At 44.7% G+C, this 23,759-nt stretch overlaps 1 protein-coding gene across 5 annotated transcripts in view; it reads right to left on the bottom strand.

The window, feature by feature from the left end:
• The window catches only part of DAB2 (DAB adaptor protein 2), a 77,772-nt gene that overhangs the window by 10,377 nt on the left and 43,636 nt on the right, over positions 1-23,759 (bottom strand). For 2 of the 5 annotated variants that reach the window (XM_029060191.2, XM_039911531.1), the window contains 9 exons: positions 22,497-22,636; positions 19,385-19,483; positions 18,549-18,680; positions 15,413-15,496; positions 14,923-14,949; positions 14,622-14,675; positions 12,090-12,152; positions 6,314-6,970; positions 5,204-5,366 (listed from right to left, as the gene is read on the bottom strand). In XM_029060191.2, the coding sequence (XP_028916024.1) occupies positions 5,204-5,366; positions 6,314-6,970; positions 12,090-12,152; positions 14,622-14,675; positions 14,923-14,949; positions 15,413-15,496; positions 18,549-18,680; positions 19,385-19,483; positions 22,497-22,636 (1,419 nt within the window). The remainder of the gene's footprint in view (positions 1-5,203; positions 5,367-6,313; positions 6,971-12,089; positions 12,153-14,621; positions 14,676-14,922; positions 14,950-15,412; positions 15,497-18,548; positions 18,681-19,384; positions 19,484-22,496; positions 22,637-23,759) is intronic. The other 3 variants (XM_029060192.2, XM_029060193.2, XM_029060194.2) reach the window with 3 other exon arrangements.

Genomic DNA, 23,759 nt, shown 5'->3' with positions numbered 1-23,759 from the left:
TCTGCATCACTCTTGCATTTAGATCTGTTTCCTTTTATCACCTCTCTCTCAGTCCCACACCTCTTAGGTACATATTTATAGTTTATTCATATAAATCTCTGTCTCCCGCTTTGGACTGTAAGCTCACTGTGGGCAGGGAATGTGTTTACCAAGTCTTATATTGTACTGTCCCAAGCACTTAGTACAGTGTTCCACACAGAGTAAACGCTCAATAAATATGATTTAATATGAGAACAGTTTAAGTGGATGAGGGCTCACGTAAGGGTGGATTTTTGGTGGAAAGGTGTGGATATTTCCATTTAGTGGTCTCTGTATTGGCACCTAGGTGGATCAGGGCATCGCCAAACTTTTCAAAACTGGCTCAGTCTACACAAATCAATGTTATTCACTGAGTGCAGAGTATTGTACTAAACACTTGGGAGAGTACAGTACAAAAGGTTGGTAGACACAGTCCCTGCCCACAAGGAATTTACATTCCACAGCGGGGGATGGACATTAAAATCAATTCCACTTAGAAATGATAGAGTGTAATGATGTGCACTTAAGTGTTATGGGATGAAATCAGTTGTTTAAGGGGTACAGATCCACTGGCATAGGTGATGCAGAAGGGAGAAAGAGTAGGGGAAAATGAAGGCTTAGTTGGGGAAGGCCTCTTGGAAGCAATTTGATTTTAAGGGAGCTTTAAAGGTGGGGAGAGTGGTGGTCTATCAGAGTTCCTGACCAGAGGAAGGACATAGGCAGGGGGTTGGTGGTGAGATAGAGGAGATTAAGATACAGTGAGTAGGCTGGCATTACAGGAGCAAAGTGTGCAGGCTGGGTTGTAGTAGGAGATCGGCAAAGTAAGTTAAGAAGAGAACTGGTTGAATTTCTTAAAGTCAATGGTAAGGACTGCCTGTCTGGTGTGTGGTGATGGATGGGCAACCATTGGATGTTTTCAAGAAATAGGGTGATATACCTCACTTGTTAGGAAAATGATCTATCTGGGCAGCAGAGTGAAGATAGAAGGCAGGGAGGGCAGTGAGGAGGCTGAATCAGTAGTCAAGGGGTGATATGAGTGTTTGGATCAGTGCGGTCGCAGTTTGGATGGAAGGGAAAGGGTGGATTTTAGACATGATGAAGATGTAACTGACAGGATTTGGTGACACACTGAATATGTGGGCTGAATGAGATGAGTTGAAATTAATGCCAAGATTATGGGCTTGGGAGACGGGGAAGATGATGGTGTCGTCTACAATGATGGGAAAGTCAAGGGGAGGAATGGGTTTGGGTGGGAAAATGAGGAGTTCTGTTTAGACAAGTTAAGTCTGAGGTATCAATGGGACATCCAAGTAGAGATGTCCTGAAGGCGGGGGAAACGTGATAAGGGGAGAAGGTGAATTGGGCCAGAAGGAGGTCACTGGTGACCTTCGAGGCGGTTTCTGAGGAAAGGGGTAGAAACAAGATTACAGGGGGCTGAGGAGAGAACTGGAGGAGAGGACGTGAAGACAGTGGGTGTAGACAACTTGCTCAAAGGGTTTGGAGAGGAATGGTAGGAGGAAGAGAGGGTGATAATTGGTGGGGACAATGGGAGTCAAGGATGGACATGCTTCAAAACCTTGGGGAAGATGCCTATTGCACATAAATCTGATTGTTTTACTGTTACTGGTTCCTTTCTGTAACAGCAGTGTAGGCTCAGAGACTTGGGGAGTTGGAGGTAAAGGAAGTTTATAGGGGAGGGGCCGGGTACTATCAAAGTGACAGAGCAAAACTCTCTACAGCAGTCTAGCATTCTCTTCTTCAATCCACATAGTTTGTTACCAAATCCTGTGGGCTCTACCTTCACAACATCTCTAGAATCCCCCCTTTCCTCTCCAAATGGTTATCACACTGGTTCAAGCACTTACAACCCACCTTGATTAATGTATCAGCTTCTTCAGTGACCTCCTTGCCTCCACCCGCTCCAACGTGCACTTAATAATAATAATGTTGGTATTTGTTAAGCGCTTATTATGTGCAGAGCACTGTTCTAAGCGCTGGGGTAGACACAGGGGAATCAGGTTGTCCCACGTGGGGCTCACAGTCTTCATCCCCATTTTACAGATGAGGTAACCGAGGCACAGAAAAGTTAAGTGACTTGCCCACAGTCACACAGCTGCCGAGTGGCAGAGCCGGGATTCGAACCCAGGACCTCTGACTCCAAAGCCCGTGCTCTTTCCACTGAGCCACGCTGCACTTCACTCTGCTGTACATAGTTTTGTGCTCATCTCCCCATTTCTAAAAAACCTCCGATGCTTGCTTCACTGTACCTCATCTATCTTGTTGCTGACCTCTTGCTCACACCCTGTTTCTGATCTGGAAAGTCCTTCTTCTTCATATAAGATAGACAATTACTCTCCCCACTTTTGGAGCTCTATTGAAGGCACATCTTTTCCCAGAGGTCTTCCCTAAGCCCTAATTTCCTCTTCTCCCACTCCTCCCTAAGCCCTAATTTCCTCTTCTCTCAATCACCCTGATTTTCTCCCTTTACTCACCCCTCCCTCAGCCCCACAGCACTTAGATATTAATATAAATTATAGATATGTACCTGTCTACCTCTCTTGCCTGTGATCTTGTGGGCAGGGAATGTGTCCACCAAGTCTCTTATACTGTACTCTCCCAAGTGCTTAGTACAGTGCTCTGCACCCAGTAATTGCTCAATAAATATGATTAATCATATTTATTTCCACATCAAGGAGAAACTCTCCATACTCAATCAGCTCTCTCCATCCTACTTATCTTTTTTCCACTCTCTCACTACCGTCCAGTCTACACATATCGCTTCTCTAATAGTGACCCATTTACCGTGCCCCCATCTCATCTCTCCCACCATCAACCCGTTGCCTGGAACTCTCTGCCACTTTATATCCGACAGACCACCTCTCTCCACATCTTCAATGCCTAAAGTCACGTCTCCAAGAAGCCTTCCCAGACTAACCACTCAACTCCTCTTCCTATCATCCCTCCCATCTGCATCATCCTTGCACTTATGTTCATACCCCTCAAGGAATTGTACTCCTCTCATCCTCAGAGTGCTTACATACATATCTTTCTACTCTCTTGCTTTCCATATCTGCAACCTTTTAGTCTGTCTTTCCCACTAGATTGCAAGCTCCATGTAGACATCATGACTACTGTTTTTGACTCTCCTACATGCTTAGTACAGTGCTCTGGAGACATTAGGTAATCAAATAATAACCGTTATACCTACCCTGGTGGGGGAAGAGAATTTTGTTATTTGATTTCTAGTTTGCGAGCAAGGTTGCCACAGAGACATGCTAACTCTAAGCAGTTACATGAATAGTAGAATTATCTTTCAGCTCATGGGGAAACTGTGGAACTCAAAGATATACTCCTTTGCCCAAGAAGATTCACTAGGGGCCCCGTTCTTCTCCTTTGCTGTTTAGGGAAGCATTACTTCCAAGTGCTTAGTACAATGTTCTGCATACAGTAAGCACTCAAATATAACTGTTTAGAGACACCAAAGATGCTACCAAACAGCTGTTTTTCCCTCTGCGCTAGGTCAGACTGTTATTGTCTCTTTCCTAAAGGTGGCAATTTAAAGTCAGAATAAAAGGGAAAATGCCTTCCCCATTCCCAGAAAGACATACTTAGGAGCAGACGAGTTTGATTCACTACATGACTATTAACTTTACTATCCCCTGGATGCCAAGATCTAGGTGGCATCTCTGTTCCTTTAAAAAAAAAAAAAAGACCCCTTCACCCAAGACAAAGAGCCCTCATCATGGAGGAGACCTAAAATCCTCTCCAGTTTAACTCCCTGGGCTGGAGAAATGGCACCAGAGTCATGATTTTCCCAGTGCTCTGGGATCTTACTGCCCGTTTCAGAGTGCGTAAGCCCACCCCCTGCTCTCTCGAACGAAGGTTAGAACGGTACACAGATTTCCATCCCAATCCAGTTCTCCGCAGAAAGCAACAGCCCAGCTGGGTGCGGAAGCTAGGCCTACTGATCACTGCCGGCAGACAGGACTAAGACTGTAACTCTCAGTTTTGAAACCGAGTTCAAACTCTCAGGGAATCATCAGTATTCTGCTGCTGTCGGTCTCAGGGTCTCAACGGGAGGCACCTTGCCAAAGAGCTTCACTTCATCTGAATAAATCAACAGGCACTGGGACCAGCTGTATCTTCAGGCTGACTAGTTAAATGGGGGCTTTAAAAATATTTTAGGCCATAGATATTAGATTACAGGCATGCAAAACTAGCTAATTGTAGGTGCTGCCTTGCTTTTTTAGGAGACAGCTTTGTGGATAAACTCCATAAAAAACAAAATAGGGAAGAGCTGAGTTCCGAGCGGCCAAAAAGCATTTAAGAAGGGTTTCTGATCTATGTACCACCTGGATTGGTCGTGGATTAAAGTTAGATTCCACAAAACTTAAGGTAGCAATTTTAAGGGAGTCATGCCCAACAGCTTTCTCTCCACAAGAAGATATTTAACCAGAGAGAAGAGGTCTTAATGGATGGCCTTTTCTTATAGTCACCCAATAAGACTCTTTTGCAGGCCCTTTTACTTAGCAGAGAATATTAGGAGAGTGGCTTTTTTTCTGCGGGCGGGGGGCAGGAATAAGACAGTCAGGCCACCTCCATCTGTGAATCAAGTCCATACCTGAAACTACTCCCAATCCATAGATCGATGAGATGGTTCCTGACTTGCCTCCACACATCCACCCGCCACCACACCTCCCTACTCTCCTACTACTTCAACCTAGCCTGCACATTTCACTTCTCTAATGCCAACCCCGTCACTCTACCTCACTCTCACCTATCTCAACACCGATCTCTCACCTGGCCTCTGGTCTGAAACACCCTCTCTTTCAGCGTGACAGACCTCTCCCCACCTTCATAGCCTTATTGAAGGCACATCTCCTCCAAGAGGCCTTCCCTAAGTACTCATTTTCCCTTCTCCCACTTCCTTCTGTATCGCCCTTGCACTTTCTCCTGATTATTCACCCTTCCTCAGCCCCACGGTACTTACGAACGTATCCAAAATTCATTTATTTTTATTTCTGTCCCCCTTCTATACAGTAAACTTGTTGCTGGAAGACAGTGTATCGACTATTACATTGTACTCTTCCAAGCTACTCTGCACACAGCACTCAGTACAACTGATTGATTGCTTCAGAGATCGTCAAGCCAACAGATATAAATGCAGCAGAAGCACTGAACCTACCTAAGCCCCCCAGAGGGTTCAATGATGAGGGGACACTGCTTTTGAAGAGGTCCAAAGGGTTGGTCTGTCCGGGTGCCTGTTGTCCAGTAGGTGAAGTCTGACCTGGGGCTTCTGGGCTGGGGGTAGCCAAGATGTCCGTCCCAAACAAGTCGTTGGCCGAAGACTGACAGAAGGAAAGGGAGTATTAGCTTAGCAACTTGGATTAAAGAGCTGCAAGTAGAAGACGTTATGGAAATCTCCTCTGTCACCTCCCTCCAATTCCAAGAAGAGCCCAAAGGGAAATCCTGGGTTTCCTAAAACCCACGAGTATCAGTACATAGTTCTGGGGAGGGAATTTTGCGCAGTGCTGATCGGAGGGCAGACGATCGATCACTTGATGTTTCAAATAATCTTAGAGCTCCAAATTGTTGGCTTTATTCCACTAGTGCCCTTAAGAGTGGAGTCAAAGCAAGGATCACCTCCACGCCTCTGTAGATGTGTAGAATTAGCTCCCAGAATCCTTGCTCGTTAGCCACACTTGGCAAATCAACTTGGAAGACTTTATTCCAACAAGCAATAGCTCCTCTTACTCAGAGAACTTTAGGATGATGGGTATGCTTTATGAGGGATTGTCAGCCAATAGAGACCATCATAAAGAACACACCTGGACCCACATTAGAGTAATCGCGATGCGATTCTTTAATGTTCTCCTTGAACCATTTATTGGCTGGCTCTGGAGAGCAAGGCAGCCCACCTCGAGTTGAATTCTCTAACGGTAACGAGGGTCCCCGAGACCAGGAATGCTCCCCTTCCCCTGAGAGTTCATAAATAATCGACTTACCAGGAATACAGAAGCACGGCAGCATTAAAATGGAAAACTTGTGTTTAGTGACTCTAATAAGTGACAACATGCAAATGGAAAGCAGGGTGACATGGCTGCAGGGAGAGGGTTTTAGAGTGGTGATTAGCAGGAAGTGGTCCTGGAGAAAGATGTCACCGGTCCCACCTTCTATTTCACAGCCACATTCTGGAAGCTAGAATATACCAGCAGGAAAAACCTTGCCGATATCACACCACCCTTTGGTACCGAGCATGCATTCTGCCAATGGGGATGTGGAGGAGAGAATTCACCTTAGCAGACCTTCTGCCTCTTCCCGGTTTGGTACTTTGTGGAGGTGGGATAATGGTTATGGAGTCATGAGACGGGGATGGGCCAGGGGGTTCAGAGTCCTGCTTTACTCCGTTCTGTAGTGACGGTCCTTTGGCAGAGCCTCCCGCAAGAGGGTTTGGGGGAGACTGGATAAGAAAGCCGTTCTGTTCTTTCCCAGGCACCCCGTTCCAAGTCCTTACTACTGGCTGGCTTTGCGCGCTCGCAAACGGCCACTGGCCTGCCTTTGTCTCCTGTTTGCCCGTTCTATTAGAGATCTGGTCAAACTGTTGTCCAAAGTAATCAATATCACCATTCAGAGAGCCATTGTTTAGCGGAGGAGTCAAGAAGCTACTTGCGTTTTCTTTCTTCGGATCTGGAGGTTTGAGGGAATCAAATGAAGAGGGTGTTGATTGGTCTGGACGGGCGAAAGGATCGTCGCGGAAAGGGTCTGGGTTGGGGGTCGGAAAGAAGTTTAGATTGGCAGAGAAAGCGTTTTCAGGCAAGAAGGGTGTCTGCGGCTTTGGTCGAGGAAGAGAACAGGAGGTCATGCCGTTCGTTAAGAAAGGATTTTCTCGGCTAGGGTTCTGATTGGTGTCGATTTCAGAGTTTAGATCCACTAACAGGATATCTTTACTTTCCTATTGAATTTGGGAGAAAGGAGAGAGATAGGATTAATCATGATGGAAGATTCAAATGCAATAACGCAGGGAGAGCTACTCCATAGTGATTGATTGGCAAGCAAGTAGTTCGAGTGCCAAAATTTAGTAACGATCCTTTCAGATAAGATGATGGTGAATCGACTGCAAAACTGTGGCATTTAAGTGATCGCTCTGTGCTAAACAGTGAAGTAGATGAAAGATTATGAGACTGGACATGCTCCCTGTCCCACATGGGGCTCACAATCTATCCCCATCTTAATCCTAATCACAATCCCCATCTTAAAGATGAGGAAACTGAGGCACAGAAGTTAAGGGACTACCCCAAGGTCACAATAGGCATGTGGCAGAGCCAAGGTCAGAATCCAGGTTTTCCGACACGTAGTCATTCAATCGTATTTCTTGAGCGCTTACTGTGTGCAGAGCACTGTACTAAGCACTTGGAAAGTTTCCATAAGATCACGCTGCCTCAGAGAGGAAGAGGATTCAGTTCCAAAAGTCATACATCCCTCATCCCTCCTAACCTGCTTTCAGACTGAGGACACAGTTGCTTGAAACATTTGTTAAAATCCAATTTTTATATATATGTATACATATACATATGTGTGTATATATATATATATATATATTTATATATATAGTTAAATCAATGTAGTGGAACTAGTATCCTGGACAGACTAGACTGTAAGCTCCTTTTGGGCAGGAATCATGTCTACAGACTCTTTTATATTGTACTTTTAAGTTCCTAGTTCAGTGCTTGGCACACAGTAAGTGTTCAAATAAGATTTAGTGATAGATTATTCCCTTTACTATTTCCTGCAACTCCGGTTTCTCAGTCTTCATTTATAGTTGCAATGATGAAAGCAGATCACTGTGATTCAGTCATCCCCTTCATGCGTATAAGAGCATATTACTCCCCACGAATACGCAGACAGCAGCAAATTCAGTGATCTGATAACTGTACTGGCAAGGTTGAGAATTTTGCTTTGCACAAGCAGCTAATATTGAGGTGGATATTATTCTTAGCCATCTCAGATGATGGCAGTAAAATCATTTCACGTTTCTCAGATATCCTGAGAAATCCTTCTAGATAGTAATTTCTTGACACCCACAATTTAAGCCCAGTGGCCTGATATGCAGCTTAGAGGAAGCGGCGTGGCCTAGTGGAAAGAGCACAGGCCTAGGAGTTGGAAGGACCTGGGTTCGGTTCTAATCCTCACTCTGCCACTTTTTTGCTATGTGATCTTGGGCAAGTCACAATTTCTCTGTGCCTGAGTAAATCCTAACACCCTCCTACTTAGACTGGGAGCCCCAAGTGACTATAAGCTTGTTTTGGACAGAGAATGTGTCCGTTTATTGCTGTATTATAATGTTGGTATTTGTTAAGCGCTTACTATGTGCCGAGCACTGTTCTAAGCGCTGGGGTAGACACTGGGGAATCAGGTTGTCCCACGTGGGGCTCACAGTCTTAATCCCCATTTTACAGATGAGGTCACTGAGGCACCGAGAAGTTAAGTGACTTGTCCAAAGTCACACAGTTGACAAGTGGCTAAGCTGGAATTCGAACCCATGACCTCTGACTTCAAAGCCCGTGCTCTTTCCACTGAGCCACGCCAGAGAAAGAGCTCAATAAATTTGACTGACAAAGAAATACGAGGCAGGGACTGTGTCTAACATGATCATCTCGTACCCAACCGAGCATTTAGAACAGCGCTTAACACATAGTAAGCATTAAGTACAATGATAATTATTAAGTGCTAAATATTAATGTCTGTAAGCAGTTTGATATCTTTGATTTGTAGAGTGTTTTAACTTGGCTTCTTATCTTATCCTCAACAACCCTGAGAAGCAGGGTGAGCAGCTGAGGAAACATACCCAATGGAGGTCAAGTGGCTTTCCAAAGTTCACCCAGTAAGAGCAGACCATGGCAGAACTGGTTCTAGGAACCAGGTGCCCTGGCTCCCAGATTCCCATTTTACTAGATCAAGTTGCATCTCATCTAAGAGTTATTTGTTGCTTCTAGTTTTGAGGGAAGACATGCATAAGGAGCCTCAACCGAAGGCTGGATATTAAAAAAAACCCAACAACTTGTATGAGCTTTTCAAGTCACTTTTCAAAAGACATGGTGATATCAGAAGTCTCCGTTACAGGACTTATACAATATGGGGGTGAGGGTGGGCTGTAATCCATCTCTGGCCTCTTGAGGATGGGGATAAAGGTGGACAACCAAGCCCACCAACCCCAATTTGAGTTAATCTGGACAGGGTCTCTCGGATTCTCCCTGCAATCAGTACAGTCCTCTGCACACCGTAAGTGATTAATAAATACTATTCCTACCACCAATGATAATGGTATTTGTTAAGCACTATGTGCCAATCACTAATAATAATAATGTTGGTATTTGTTAAGCGCTTACTATGTGCAGAGCACTGTTCTAAGCGCTGGGGTAGATACAGGGGAATCAGGTTGTCCCCACGTGAGGCTCACAGTCTTCAACCCCATTTTACAGATGAGGTCACTGAGGCCCAGAGAAGTGAAGTGACTTGCCCACAGTCACCCAGCTGACAAGTGGCAGAGCCGGGAGTCGAACCCATGACCTCTGACTCCGAAGCCCAGACTCTTTCCACTGAGCCACGCTGCTTCTCCTACCCACGCTGATACTCAGGTCTTATACAATTCCTATCCCACAGGAGTTCACAGTCTAAATTGGTGGGAGGAGGATTCAATCCTCATTTTATAGATGAGGAAACAGGCACAGAGAAGTTAAGTGATTTGTCGAAGGTCACCCAACAGACAAGTGGCAGAGTCGGGATTAGATCCCCGGGTCCACTGACTTCCAGGCAAATTCTCTTTCCCCTAGGCCCTGCTGCTACCCATTTTTCAGGTTTTGTAATGAGTTCTAGCTAGGAAAGCTTAAAGTTGGGCAGTTTTTGCCTCTAAGGTACAAGTACAACAGAAAGGACCTGAGGAAGCAAAGTGCTTAAAGGTTTAGGTCTTCGAGCAGTAATGGAGGCTACCATTGCCCCCTTAAGGAAAAAGGGCAGCTTCTTGCAACATTTCACTTGAGCAGGTGGGAAAGGATTCATACTTTGGAACATATCTCCAAGGCCCCTTCCCATCTAAGAGAATTTTCTCAGACACTGCAGAAAGTCTTTCAACATTTCCCCCACTGATTTCACGGGTGGCCTTGTTAATTCTTCTCCTTATGCCAGTCCAAAAACCTACCAATTCATGGCCGGTATAATACCGCATATGGTTTTGGAACTTGCATTAGAAGAAGAGGCATGAAGGGCAAGATGCCTTCTCAGGGACATCAAGGAGGCAAAATCATTACATCTTACAACAGGACTATGGAGTGGTCTTTATGGGGTCTCAGTTTCCAACTTTAAGGGCAAACTAAAAGTCGAGAACTCTTCCCATACTCTCTCCCTGTCATTATTACACTTTTACATTATTATTATTACTGTTTCCCCCCCTCCATAGGCTCACTATCGGTTGTCTAAAAAGGTAACTAACACGCATTTGGGTCAATAGCAGAATCGGCAGTAGTCATGATAGTCACATTTCATGGAGACAAGTATTAGCATAGGTGGCCATGTCCCCCACCACTAGAGAACTTAATCCATATCCTTATTCTGTTACCCAAGCTGTACTTCATTTTATTATCAGTCTCCCCTCTGAATTGTAAGCTCCATGTGGGCAGAGGTCATGTCTACCAACTTTAATATACTTTTCCCAAGTACTTACTACAGGGGTAAATTTCACTGATGTCCTATAACTTTGCCTTGGGGAATATAAGTTCATTATTATTATTATGTTTTGGTCATTATGGGTGCAAAAGGTATGACTTGGTGAATTAACAGTTTAGGTTCCCACCTGAGTTAAGTGGAAAGTGCTAAGGAATGCAAGAGTATCATAATTACTAGGGTGTCATTTCAAACTGGAATTAGTGATTCAGTTGTGAGTAAAAAAATATAGATTCTATTTAAAGGTTACAGATCTGACACTAGCACAGTACTATACTAGTAGGTTACACTTTCAAATAAGCTCATGATTGACAAGTATACCTTTTTACTCCCAAAATCATCAACACAGTTTCAAAGACACTACATATGTAAATATTAGTTACCTAAGTGGCTTGATCCCCGGCACCTCTTGATACAATTAAGCCACATTCTTTAAAATGATCTTTTCCTGCCATTTTTCTTCCCTTCTCCCTTACCCCAAGAGCAATATCAGCATAGCTTAGAACTTGTTGTGGGCAGGGAACATGTCTATCAACTCTGTTGTACTGTACTCTCCAGCTGTGTGACTGTGGGCGAGTCACTTCACTTCTCTGTGCCTCAGTTCCCTCATCTGTAAAATGGGGATTAAGACTGTGAGCCCCACGTGGGACAACCTGATTCCCCTGTGTCTCCCCCAGCGCTTAGAACAGTGCTCTGCACATAGTAAGCGCTTAACAAATACCAACATTATTATTATTATTATTACTCTCCCTAACGCTCTGCACACAGTAAGTGCTCAATGAATACGAGCGGACAGTCCCAAACTACTGGACAATTGGCTAAAACAATGCTGGATTGGAGACTCCCTTATGCCAATATACCACTGGGGTTCTTAGCCAAATTTTCACACCATTCATTCAAGTGTATTTATTGAGTGCTTACTGTGCGCAAAGCACTCTACTAAGCACTTAGGAGAGTACGTTATAACAGACACATTCCTGTCCACAACGAGCTCAGACCAGTAGGCATAAACAAAAATTACAACAGCATAAGCCTACTCCTCTAGTCAATTTCAGCAAGTTAATGATAACAATTATGGCACTTATTAAGCCCTTACTATGTGCCAAGCACTGTTCTAAGCACTGGGATAGATGCAAGATAACTGGGTTGGACACAGGCCCTGTTCCACTGGGGGCTCACGGTCTTAATCCCCATTTTACAGATGAGGCAACTGAGGAGCTGAGATGTTAAATGACTTGCCCAAGGTCACACAGTAGGCATGTGGCAGAGCTGGAATTAAAACCCAGGACCTCTGATTCCCAGGCCCATGCTCTTTTCACTAGGCCACACCTTTACCTTGCAAAACTTTAACTTACCGTTGGACTATTCAAATCAGGAGGTGTAGACATGTCCCCAAACAGATCCATCTGGTCGACCCCCTTAAAAGAATATTTTCAATTAGGTTCAATCACGGCAAAATCAAGTTACCATAAGTATCAGGATAAAATTTTTTGGTACTATCAATAGTGAGCTGAGCATCATTAAAAATAAACAAACATTTGGGAGAAATATCTACGGCTGCAGAGGATCTTTCAATCTGAACTCCTACTGTGTGCACAGATGACAGTTCAAGGATCTTGGGGGAGTATAACAAGAGAAGACAGACCTTGTCTTAATGTACTGCTGAGTGAGGAAATGGACAAAACTAGGCAGATGAATGGGAAAAAGGAAAACTGTTCAGAGTGTGGAGTATGTGAAAATAGTACACAGAGTGCTCTATCAATAATAATCATAATAATGATCGTGGTACTCGTTTAGTGCTTACTATATGCCAGGGACTGCACTAAGCACTGGGGTAGATACTAGGTAAATCGGGTTGGACACAGTCCCTGACCCACAAAGGGTTCACACTCAAGCCCCATTTTACAGATGATGTAATTGAGGCTCAGAGAAGTTAAGTGACTTGCCCACGGTCACACGGCAGGTGTGGCAGAGTTAGGATTAGAACCCGGGTTCTTCTGACTCCCAGGCCCATGCTCAATCCACTATTAACCACGCTGCTTCTAGTTGGGTTTGGAGAGAATCTTCTGCATGTAGAGCATTGTACCAACCCCTTGGGAATGTAAAATAGGTTGAGGAGATATGATTCCCTGCTCCCCAAAGCTTGCAATCTAGCAGTGGGGAGACACACCAAGATAAAGTGTATTCAGAAGGTAGAAGAAAATGGAGGTACTTGAATATCTGCTTAAAGTAAAAAGGTATGTACGACGCTATACGTGTTATGGGAGACTGTGATCCTTACGTGTTATACAACTCCTCAAGTGGCAGTTGGAAATCAACCAAGTAAGGCCTGCTGGAAGAGGTATTTCAGAATGATGCTAAAGATGGAGAGAGCTGCGGTCTGACTGATCTGAATGGAGAGGGAGCCCGAAGTCAGAGGCAGGAGAGATGAAAAAGACACCGAATAGGTTAGCTTGGGAGAAATGACAAGTGTGTGGGGGAAGAGTGGATTTAGTAAAGGGGTAGAGTACATGCCCAAACTGATTAAGTACCTTAAAGCCAACGGGCAGGTGTTTAAGCTTGACGGAGAGGAAGGAGTTAGCCATTAGAGATTTTTCAAAAGTGGTGAGAGGTGCCAAACTATGGTGGAGAGAAGCGGCATGGCCTAGTGGAAGGAGCATGGGCCCGGGGGCCAGAAGACCTGGGTTCTAATTCCATCTCTGCCACTTGCCTGTTGTATGACCTCGGGCAAGTTACTTCACTTCTTTCATTCGATCGTATTTACTGAGCGCTTTCTGTGTGCAAAGCAGTGCATTAAGAACTTCCTTGCGCCTCACTTACCTCATCTGTAAAACGGGGATTAAACCTCACTCTGACTGTAAGCCCTGTGCAGTACAGTGACTGTGTCCAATCTAATTATTTTGCATCTAACCCAGCATTTACAACAGTGCTTTACATATACCATTAAAAAAAAATGTGATCTAGGCTTTGGCTTAAAGTATCGACTGGAGAGATTGGAGGCAGGAAGATCGGTGAAGAGGCTTAGGCAGTAGGCAAAGTGGGATATGATAAGTGCCTAAGCCAGCATGGTTGGCCATTTGGATGAAGAGCAAGATGGGAATGCTGGAAGTTTTGTGGAGGAAGAAGTGACAGGATTTGGTGATTGACTTGGTATTCACCCCTTAGAACTTATATAAGCATCTGTAATTTATTTACATTAGTGCCTGTCTCCCTCTCTAGACTGTAAGCTCTTGTGGGCAGGGGATAATAATGATGGTATTTGTTAAGTGCTTACTATGTGCCGAGCACTGTTCTAAGTGCTGGGATAGATACAAGGTAATCAGGTTGCCCAGTGTGGGGTTCACAGTCTTCATCCCCATTTTACAGATGAGGGAAGTGAGGCACAGAGAAATTAAGGGCCCAAGGTCACACAGCAGACAAGTGGCGGGTCCGGGATTAGAACCCATGACCGGACCCCCAAGCCTATGCTCTTTCCATTAAGCCAGCTGCTACCAACTCTGTTATATTGTATTCAATCATATTTATTGAGCGCTTACTGTGTGCAGAGCACTGTACTAAGCGCTTCCAAGCGCTTAGTACAGTGTTCTGTTCACAGTAAGAGCTAAATAAATACCACTAGTTGATAGAGTAATAGACTGCAGGTGGGAATTGAGAGGGAAGAATCAAGGATAATGCTCAGGGATCTGGAGGATAGGGGTGTTGTGAAGGATGGGAAAGTCAGATGTGCGGAGAGGATTTGGAAAAAATAAAAGTAGTTTAGTTTTGAACTTTTGACCTTTAGGAGAAATGCAAGATTCCTGAGGAGAGGCGTTAGGGCTAGTGTATATTTGTGAGGTGGGGGAGAAAGAGATTTCCCAAGTACTAGTAGAGAAGTAATGGAGGCATACCAGTTTCATTTTTCCAGCTTGGCCCTCAAGAGTCAACAGGGCCTCACTCCCATTCTAGAAAAGGGGAAGCCAATGGAAGACCGTTTTACAGTGGTACATTTGAAAGCATTCCGTTCTTTAAAATTAAACCAAAAGTTCCAGAAAAAAAAAAAGATATCTCTCTCTCGCCCACCCCCTGCAATACACATCCACACAGAGCTACACTGAGTGTTAAAGTACATAGTAGTTTGGGTGACACGTGACATTTACTGGTTACTAGAAAGACCAGGCAGAGAGACACACAGAGACACCACAGTTTTACCTCAACAGTCTTGTTGGCTTCTTCAGTCTAGGAAGGGGAGGAAGAAAAAAGAGAGGAAAATGTTAACAATAGAGGTACTTAAAAAGTCTTCAGCTGTAATTACCAGATGAGACATATCTGATTAATTTATATCTATCCCAGGGTATAGAACAGTGCTTGACACATAGTGAGCCCGTAACTACTACAGTAAAAAAAAAAAAAAAAACAAGACAGAGAGTTCAACCAGGGACCTTCATTCAAGTGAGAGAAAGAAAGGTGGGAACTAAGATTGCCTGCTAAGAGCTTTATACCTCCCCCAATCCTCTTCCTCCACCGCAGCTCCTCTAAGTTTTATACCCCTCAGAGCCACGTTCTTCCCAAGAGTCCCTTGGATGCCCAGATTTTTCATAGCACCATGGACTCAATTTCAAGAGGGTGAAGCGGTCCACAAATTAGATAAACCATTGCTGACTTTTCAACATTGAAGAAAACTCATCCGTTATTCACTTGCCTTTTTCTTGTCTTCGTCTTCCTTTTTCTTGACATTATAGATTACTTGAAAGAGGTCCTTGAGGTCAACTACTAAGGGTTCAGCCTAAAAAATAAATGAATGTTTTATTTCTGATCATAGATCTGGTCTCTCCCTTGACTTCAGTTAAACTGGATGAAATCCAAACTGGTTTTCCCGTCTTCCATCCCCAACTCATAGGTCTTTATGATTGTTCCTACATGAATCCTACTTATTCCCCTAATGTGCTTGCTTTGAGTATTCTTTGGCCCAGGTGTTTTTTCCGAGGTGGAGAGAGGGAGCTACTCTTTATGCCAGTCTGTCTCCCCTTTTAGACTGTAAGCTTGTTACGGACAGGGAATTTGCCTAACTTTCTTACGTAGTGCTCTCCCAAGCGCTTAATAAAGAGTTCTGCACATAGTAAGGGATCAATACCATTAATGATGATGCCTAGATTATTTTTTTTAATGGTAACTTAACAACTTACTATGTTCCAGGCACTATTCTCAGCACTGGAGTATATGAAAGATAATGAAGTTGGACACAGTCCTTGTCCCACATAGGACTCGGTAAGAATACCCATTTTACAAATGAGGTAATCACAGCAGAGAAGTTTAAGTAACATGCTCAAGGTTATAGCAGACAAGTGGCAGAGGCAGAATTAGAACCCAGGTCCTCTGACTCACAGGCCAGTGCTCTTTCCACTAGAACACACTGCTTCTCATGCTACCTATGTCCCCTCCCACTTACCATGGTTTGAGGGACAAAATACCCCTGCTGAGCTCTAAATTCAGCGGTCTCTCCAGAGGGAATTGTCACTTTTTCATCTTTAGCAGCCCTAACAGATGATACACAACCAATTTTAAAGCACTGAATTGCCATTTTGGATCCACTAGTTGTATCCCCTGCATCCTTACGCCCAGTAGACTAATTACCTAGGAAACCTTTCTGAAGGAAAGCATTCAGTTGATGCTCTCTTGAAGTAATCTGACATGTCTCCTTGGCATTTCAGACACTAATTCTATGCTTTCCAGCAAAGCTTGGAGAGGTTAGAAGCACTATGCACAAATGGAACGTTTTATTATAATACTGTAGAACCACCTCTCTCCCCAATCTGATCTCTCCTACAGCCTAAATCCTGATATGGGGGGAATTTTAGAATCCTCAAGTGCCATATGAATTGGACCAGTGAATATGTAAGGTCAAAGGCAGCTATGCTTGATGGACTAGAACCAAAGTTTAAGTCTGTTTCTCAAGATTTTGAGAAGCAGTGTGGCTTGGTGGAAAGATCACGGACCTGGGAGTCAGAGGACCTGGGCTCTAATCCCACCGCCGCCGCTTGTCTGCTGTATGACCTTGGGCAAATCACTTCACTTTAAGCAGCAGCTTGGCTCAGTGGAAAGAGCATGGGCTTGGGAGTCAGAGGTCATGGGTTCTAATTCCTGCTCTGCCATTTGTGTGTTGTGTAACCTTGGGCAAGTCACTTAATTTCTCACTTCAGTTCCCTCGACTGTAAAATGGGGATTAAGATTGAGAGCTCTATGTGGGACAGGGACTGTGTCCAATCCAACTACCTTTTATCTACTACTGTGCCTGGCACATAGTAAGTGCTTAACATAAAGCAAAATCATTATTATTATCCAAAGCCTCCAAAGAGAAAGGACACCAAAATTGATGCTGCTCATATTATCATAAAAAATTTAGAATGGGAGGAGAGGGATACATTTTATTACATTTCAGTGTTTAAAGATGTGTCATTTAGATTACAAAGGTATGTAGAAGGTTAAACATATACAGCTGTTCTATACTGGCTGATTAAGGCAGGCAGTCAAGAGACACAGATTTCACCACACCAAGCTCTTATAAACCTATAAAGACTTTGCAGATTAGATATAGCATGTGCTAAATGGTGTAAGTTACTCAATATCTACATAGAATGTAAATTTACATGAAAGCAAAGTTCGAGTTAGATTCACAGCCTTCCCATCAAGATTGACTGGGCTTTGTGAATAGAGGATTGGTGTGTACTTAATAAAAAAAAAAAAATCAAAAGACCCCCCAGTTTCAAGCATTGATAAGTGCTTTCATTTCTATGGGTTGAGTTTCAGCCATAAACTCTTTAAGTAAATTAGTGCAGTGTATAAGGGGTCCACAATGTCATGCAGGGTAGTTAGCAGGCTTGGAAGCCAGTTTTCTGGATTGCTAATGGCGCAGTCACCACCTAAGTTCTTAGGCCGAGACACCCTGGTTCCTCGAAACAGCTTTCACTTTCAGGACATCATAGACTGTTCTAGCCGTGCCCGTCAAACAAAACTTCAGGCCACACTGACTCAACCTTGTGCTCTGGCTGAAAAGTAACGAGATTCTGCTTTGGCAGCCAAGAGGCTGTACGGTGTTCATTTTACGGTCGGTGGTTAAACCTCTCGGCTATGGACCAAATAGCCACATTTGGGGTTACCATAGCAACAAACTGCAGGCCAACCAGCCCTTCTGAGATCACAGTGTTTCACTCTGAAGACAACAGTGTCTGAATTCGTCGTTTTCCCTGACTATTCTTCTCACCCACTCCAGCCTGCTTGGAAGGTGATGCCCTCAACAAGTAGGGTGGAAAGCCGCTTCAGATGAGAACTCAGTGGACTTAGGGAGAAGCAGTGCGGTCTAGTGGATAGACCACGGGCCTGGGAGTCAGAAGGACCTGGGTTCTAACCCCTTCTCCACCACTTGCTTGCTGTGACATCTTTTGGGGGAGGAGGATCAATTCAATTCTCTGTGTTTGTTGTGAGTAGGGAATGTGTCGCTTATTGCTATACTATACTCTCCCAAGCACTTAGTACAGTGCTCTGCACACAGTAAGCGCTCAAACACAATCGAATGAATGTGTCTTGGTTAGCTCATCTGCAAAATGAAGATTAAGACTGTGCCCTCCAGGTGGGATAGGGAATGTGTCCAACCTGATTGAGTTGTATTTACCCCAGCACTTAGTGCAGTGTCTGGCACGGAGTAAGTGCTTAATGCCCTTATTATCATCTTCGTTGGCCTTGTGAAGATTATCTGTCTCTCCCCTGGGGTCACACATACATATACACGCACATACACCCTATGCAAAGGGAGTGAGTGTTCGATGAGAGAAAACGCTCACCTGCTGGGCAGTTTTTATGGCAAAGAACTGATGTTGTCCTTCTCCCCCACATACGTAGCCAAAAGCCCGATTATCCGTCACATCACGGGCAATAAAAGAGATTTTGTTCACAGGATGTTCGTGTTCGATCACCTGGATAAAAAGGATGGAGTCAAAGTTAGCCAGCCTCCGGAAGCTTAAGACCAATGTCTGAGAGGTTGAGTGATTTTTATTTTTTTTGCATTCTAGGTTAAGGGCTAAAGCTGTATTCTCTCTTCCATTTAGAGATTTTCCTAACAAGGGTGAGCCGGGGGATGAAAGTTTAGAAAAACAATGCTTCCTCTGTTAGAAAACCATTTTCACAGAGTGGAGGTTTTCTGAAACTGCAGCCTAAGTTAAGTGCGGAGGGAGAGCGGAAATGATTGGAGAAGGATGAATTTCGGGAGGCAGGAATTGAGAACCAAACTGGGCTTCGGTCTCCTGGCTCGAAGCCACCTCTATTCCACAGATATGTTATGCAGAGAACAAAGGCCTCTAAAGACCTTGTGGGGTTTTCTTAAGAGTTGAGTGTCAATTTTAAAGCTGGTGTCATTGGGGCAGCGTCTTATTCCCGGCTATGACCTGGGGATCCAGGTTTGAGTCAGACTTAAGAGTTTGGGCTTCTATATTTGAGGGACATTAGGGAAGGAACCCATCTTATCCACTCCCTTCCCTCCATTGTTATACCTGCACGGTTTGCAAAGTTCCAGTTCTCATGGCTGAGCAGAAAAGGAAGCCGTTCAGAGACGGGATTTAAAACTCCCCTCCACAGCCTACCAACTGTTGTCCAAATGCTCAGTTCAGACTCTGATTCTTACCCCGGTTTTCTCATCAATGATCTTAATTCCAGAGAGTGAAATGTTCACCCAGATCTTCTGTTTGTGTTGCCCTTGAGACCGAGCGGCTACAGCCATTCCCTGGTAAGAAGAAAAAAAGAAAAAAAAAAAACATGAGTCAGAGTCAGCATTAAGCTTGGGATGAGAATTGACCACATGCTAGTGCTTGCAAAAAGCTCAGGAACAGTGGTTTTGCCAGAGTTCTTGGAAACAAGTTTTTGAACTGTGTCTGCTCAGGATGAGCATTAACTGCTGACTGAAGAGAGACATTTCGAGGAATTTTGCTTGCGTCTTAACAGTCCGGTTAGCTCATGACATCAGATGTAAGCCCGTCAAAGGGCGGGGACTGTCTCTATCTGTTACCGATTTGTACATTCCAAGTGCTTAGTTCAGTGCTCTGCACATAGTAAGCGCTCAATAAGTACGATTGAATGAATGAATTATTTTTTAAAACCACATTTAAACTGTATGTGCCAGGCATTGTTTTAAGTACCGGGGTAGCTGTAAGGTAATCAGGTTGGATGCAGTCCATATTCATTCAATCGTATTTATTGAGTGCTTACTATGTGCAGAGCACTGTGCTAAGTGCTTGGAATGTACAATTTGGCAACAGATAGAGACAATCCCTGCCCAATGATGGGTTCACAGTCTAATCGGAGGAGACAGACAGCACAGCAAAACCAAACGAAACAAACACAAGACGACATTATCAAGATAAATAGAATCAAGGGGATGTACACCTCATTAACAAAATAAATAGGGTAGTAATGTATACAAATGAGCACAGTGCTGAGGGGAGGGGGAGCAGAGGGAAAGGGGGCTCAGATGAGGGGAGGGGAAGGGGGAGGAGCAGAGGGTGGAGGGGGAGCAGAGGGAAAAGGGGGGCTCAGTCTGGGAAGGTCTCTTGGAGGAGATGAGCTCTCAGTAGGGCTTTGAAGAGGGGAAGAGAGTAAGTTTGGTGGAGGTGAGGAGGGAGGGTATTCCAGGACAGTGGTAGGATGTGGGCCAGGGGTCGACAACGGGATAGGCGTGAATGGGGGACCATAAGAAGGTGAGTAGCAGAGGAGCGGAGCGTACAGATTGGGCAGTAGAAAGACAGAAGGGAGGTGAGGTAGGAGGGGCAAGGTGACGGAGAGCTTTGAAGCCAAGAGTGAGGAGTTGGTGTTCTGTGTGGAGGTTGATAGGCAACCACTGGAGGTTTTTTGAGGAGGGGAGTGACAAGCCCAGAGCTTTTCTGTAGGAAGATGATCCTGGCAGCAGAATGAAGAATAGACTGGAGTGGGGAGAGACAGGAGGAAGGGAGATCAGAAAGAAGGCTGACACAATAATCCAGTCGGCTCACAATTTTAATCTTCCTTAACAGATGAGGTCCCCCTTTTAAAGATGAGGTAACTGAGGCACAGAGGAGTTAAATGACTTCCTCAAGGTCACATAGCAGACAAGTGGCAGAGCCGGGCCCTTCTGACTCCCAGGCCTGTGCTCTACCCACTATGCCACACTTTTTATTTCCTGGAGGATTCCATCCACGTGCTCATTTTTAGGTTAACCCAGGAGTCTGCCCAAGGGACATCAAGCCTCTGGGCTCCTCCAGCTTACCTAAATGGCAATGGCTTCGCTAAGCCTTCTTTGGACAGAGCAGAAGGGGGTCATGAAAAAGTGGACCAGCCCCATGTGTTGCTGTTGGGCAGGAAGACATCTAGTCTGAGGGGAACTCAAGGTTTTATAGATGAAGAAACACGTTAAGAGACTTTGTCGAGTTACCACAGCAGGCCAGATAATCGTAGCCTAATGGACAGAGAACTGGCCTGGAAGTCAGAAGGTCTTGGGTTCTAATCCCAGCTCTTCCACTTGTCTGCTGTGTGACCTTGGCCAAGTCACTTCACTTCTCTGTGCCTCAGTTCCCAACTCTGTAAACTGGAATTAAGAGTCCTATGTGGGACAGGGACTGTGCACAACATAATTACCTTGTATTTACCCCAGCACATAGAACTGTTCCTTAGAGCACTTAAATACCATAATTATCATTATTATTATAGCCTAGCAGATAGAACATGAGCCTGGGGGTCAGAAGGACCTGGGTTCTAATCCCAGCTCCACCACTTGTTTGCTGTATGACCCTGGGCAATTCACTTCACTTCTCTGTGCCTTAGTTCCCTCATCTGTAAAACGGGGATTAAAACTGTGAACCCTGTGTGGGACAGGGACTATGCCCTACCCGATTATTTTGTATCTACCCCAGCACTTGGAACAGTGCCTGGTACATAGTAAGTATTTAAATCCCATAAGTTATCATTATTAATACCGCCTAGTGGATTGAGCACAAGCCTGGGGGTCAGAAGGACTTGGGTTCTAATCCCAGTTTCACCATTTTTTTGCTGTATGACATTGGGCAATTCACTCTGCTTCTCTGTGCCTCTATAACCTCATCTGTAAAATGGGGATTCAAACTGTGAGCCTGACGTGGGACCCAACTCATTTTGTATCTACAGCCGGGGTTAGTGCAGTGCCTAGCATATAGTAAGTGCTAAACAAATATCACGACTGGGGTAGACTCCATGATCACTCTACCTCCAACTCCGACAGTCCTGATTAAGAGATCGCCTAGCCCAGCAGTGCCAGAGAAGCGGCTCATCACTTCACATAGGAGTGGGGCCTAGGAGTCTAAGGTGATTGGAACAAGAATGTTTTCTACTTTTGCCCCATTGGGATCTCAATTAGGGAAGCAGTATGGCCTAATGGAATGAACCTGGGCCTGGGAGTCAGCGGGCCCGAGTTCTAATTCCAACTCCACCACAGGTCTGCCGTGTCACCTTAGGCGAGTCGCTTAACTACTCTGTGCCTCAGTTACTCTTTTATAAAATGGAGATTAAAGCTGGGAGCCCCGTGTGGGGCATGAACTATGTTCAACCTGAGGGTCTTGTATCTACTCCAGTGCTTAGTACAGTTCCTGGAAAGTAGCAAGTACCATAAATCAAAAATTAAAAGTGTGGGCCCATCTCACCGGGTTGCATATTCATCAAGGGACCAATTTCCACCCCTTCCCTTGCCCTCCTCACCCTACCCACCATGTTGCCCCAGCAATCCAAGATTTTACCTTAAGCTTCATCATTGAATCCTGACTCATCTTGTCTCCTCTTGCTTCTGGCACATCGTCAATACCAATGAGCTTGGCTTTGTACCTCACCCCATCACCTTTGAACCTTGCCAAGAGGAACTCGTCAGTCTTTTCCGATCCTAAAGAAGGTAGAGCAGTTTGAGGAAAAAGCCCATCCAGGGGGTCACGGGTGAAGAAGCCTTATCAGACTTGGCTGGTAACAAAAACTCTTTACCACTAGCTTAAAAGCATTCACAGCTAGCCCTCTCCTACTTTACCTTGCTGATTTCCTACAATCCATCCTGCACATTGTGCTTCTTTAAAGCCCATCTTCTACTCACTGTACTCAATATCGTCTGTCTCGCTGCTGACCCCTTGGCCATGTCCTGGCCTGCAACTCCCTCTCCCTTCATAAACCACAGACCAGAACTTTCCTCACCTTCAAAGCTGTATTAAAATCACATCTCTTCCCCAATTAAACCCTCTTTTCCCCAACCCCCTTTCCCCTTCGGTACAACCTAGGTACCAAGATCTGTATGTATTTTTTAAGCATTTGATATTTGCCCCACCGTACTAATGTACCTAGCCACTGTTTATTTTTTTGACTGCCTCCCCTTCTAGGTTGCAAACTCCTCGTGGGCAGGGACTGTGTCTACCAACTTTAATCTATGGTACTCTCCCAAGGGGTTATTACAGTGCTCTGCACACAGTAAGCACTCAAATACCTGCTCTTTAGAATCTTTATAAATTGAGGAAACTACTACATCATCTGTGGTTTGATCTAGCATCTCTGCCCAGGCCTTGAGAGTCTCTCCTTTCAGTGTGGCTGATTTTGGCAGTCCTATGCCTAGGACTTCTCCTCAGAGATTGGGAAGGGAAGTTTTAAAACTTAAGGTTAGGAGTTCCATCTTGGGACAGGTCAATGGTCCACTCAGCCTGTTATATTGTTCTCTCCCAAGTGCTTAGTTCAGTGCTCTGCACACAGTAAACACTCAATAAATAAGAATGAATGATTTTGTCCCTGCTAGGGGCACCAGAGAACTGTTACCCTCCATGATACTTAACCCCATGCTCAGGGACCTGCCTTCTTAAGCTTTCAAACATTTACTCTTAGTAACCCAAAGTTTTACAAGGGGAGTTTATAACTCACTGAGTTCATCCAGGTAATCCCTCTCCCAAAGCAGCACAGTGTAGGAGTTAGAAGACGGGTCTGGGAGTCAGAAGGTCATAGGTTCTAATCCTGGCTCCACCATTCGTTCATTC

Source organism: Ornithorhynchus anatinus, chromosome 3, assembly GCF_004115215.2.
Source record: "Ornithorhynchus anatinus isolate Pmale09 chromosome 3, mOrnAna1.pri.v4, whole genome shotgun sequence".
Taxonomy (NCBI): domain Eukaryota; kingdom Metazoa; phylum Chordata; class Mammalia; order Monotremata; family Ornithorhynchidae; genus Ornithorhynchus; species Ornithorhynchus anatinus.
This window is presented reverse-complemented; position numbering and strand designations above follow the sequence as displayed.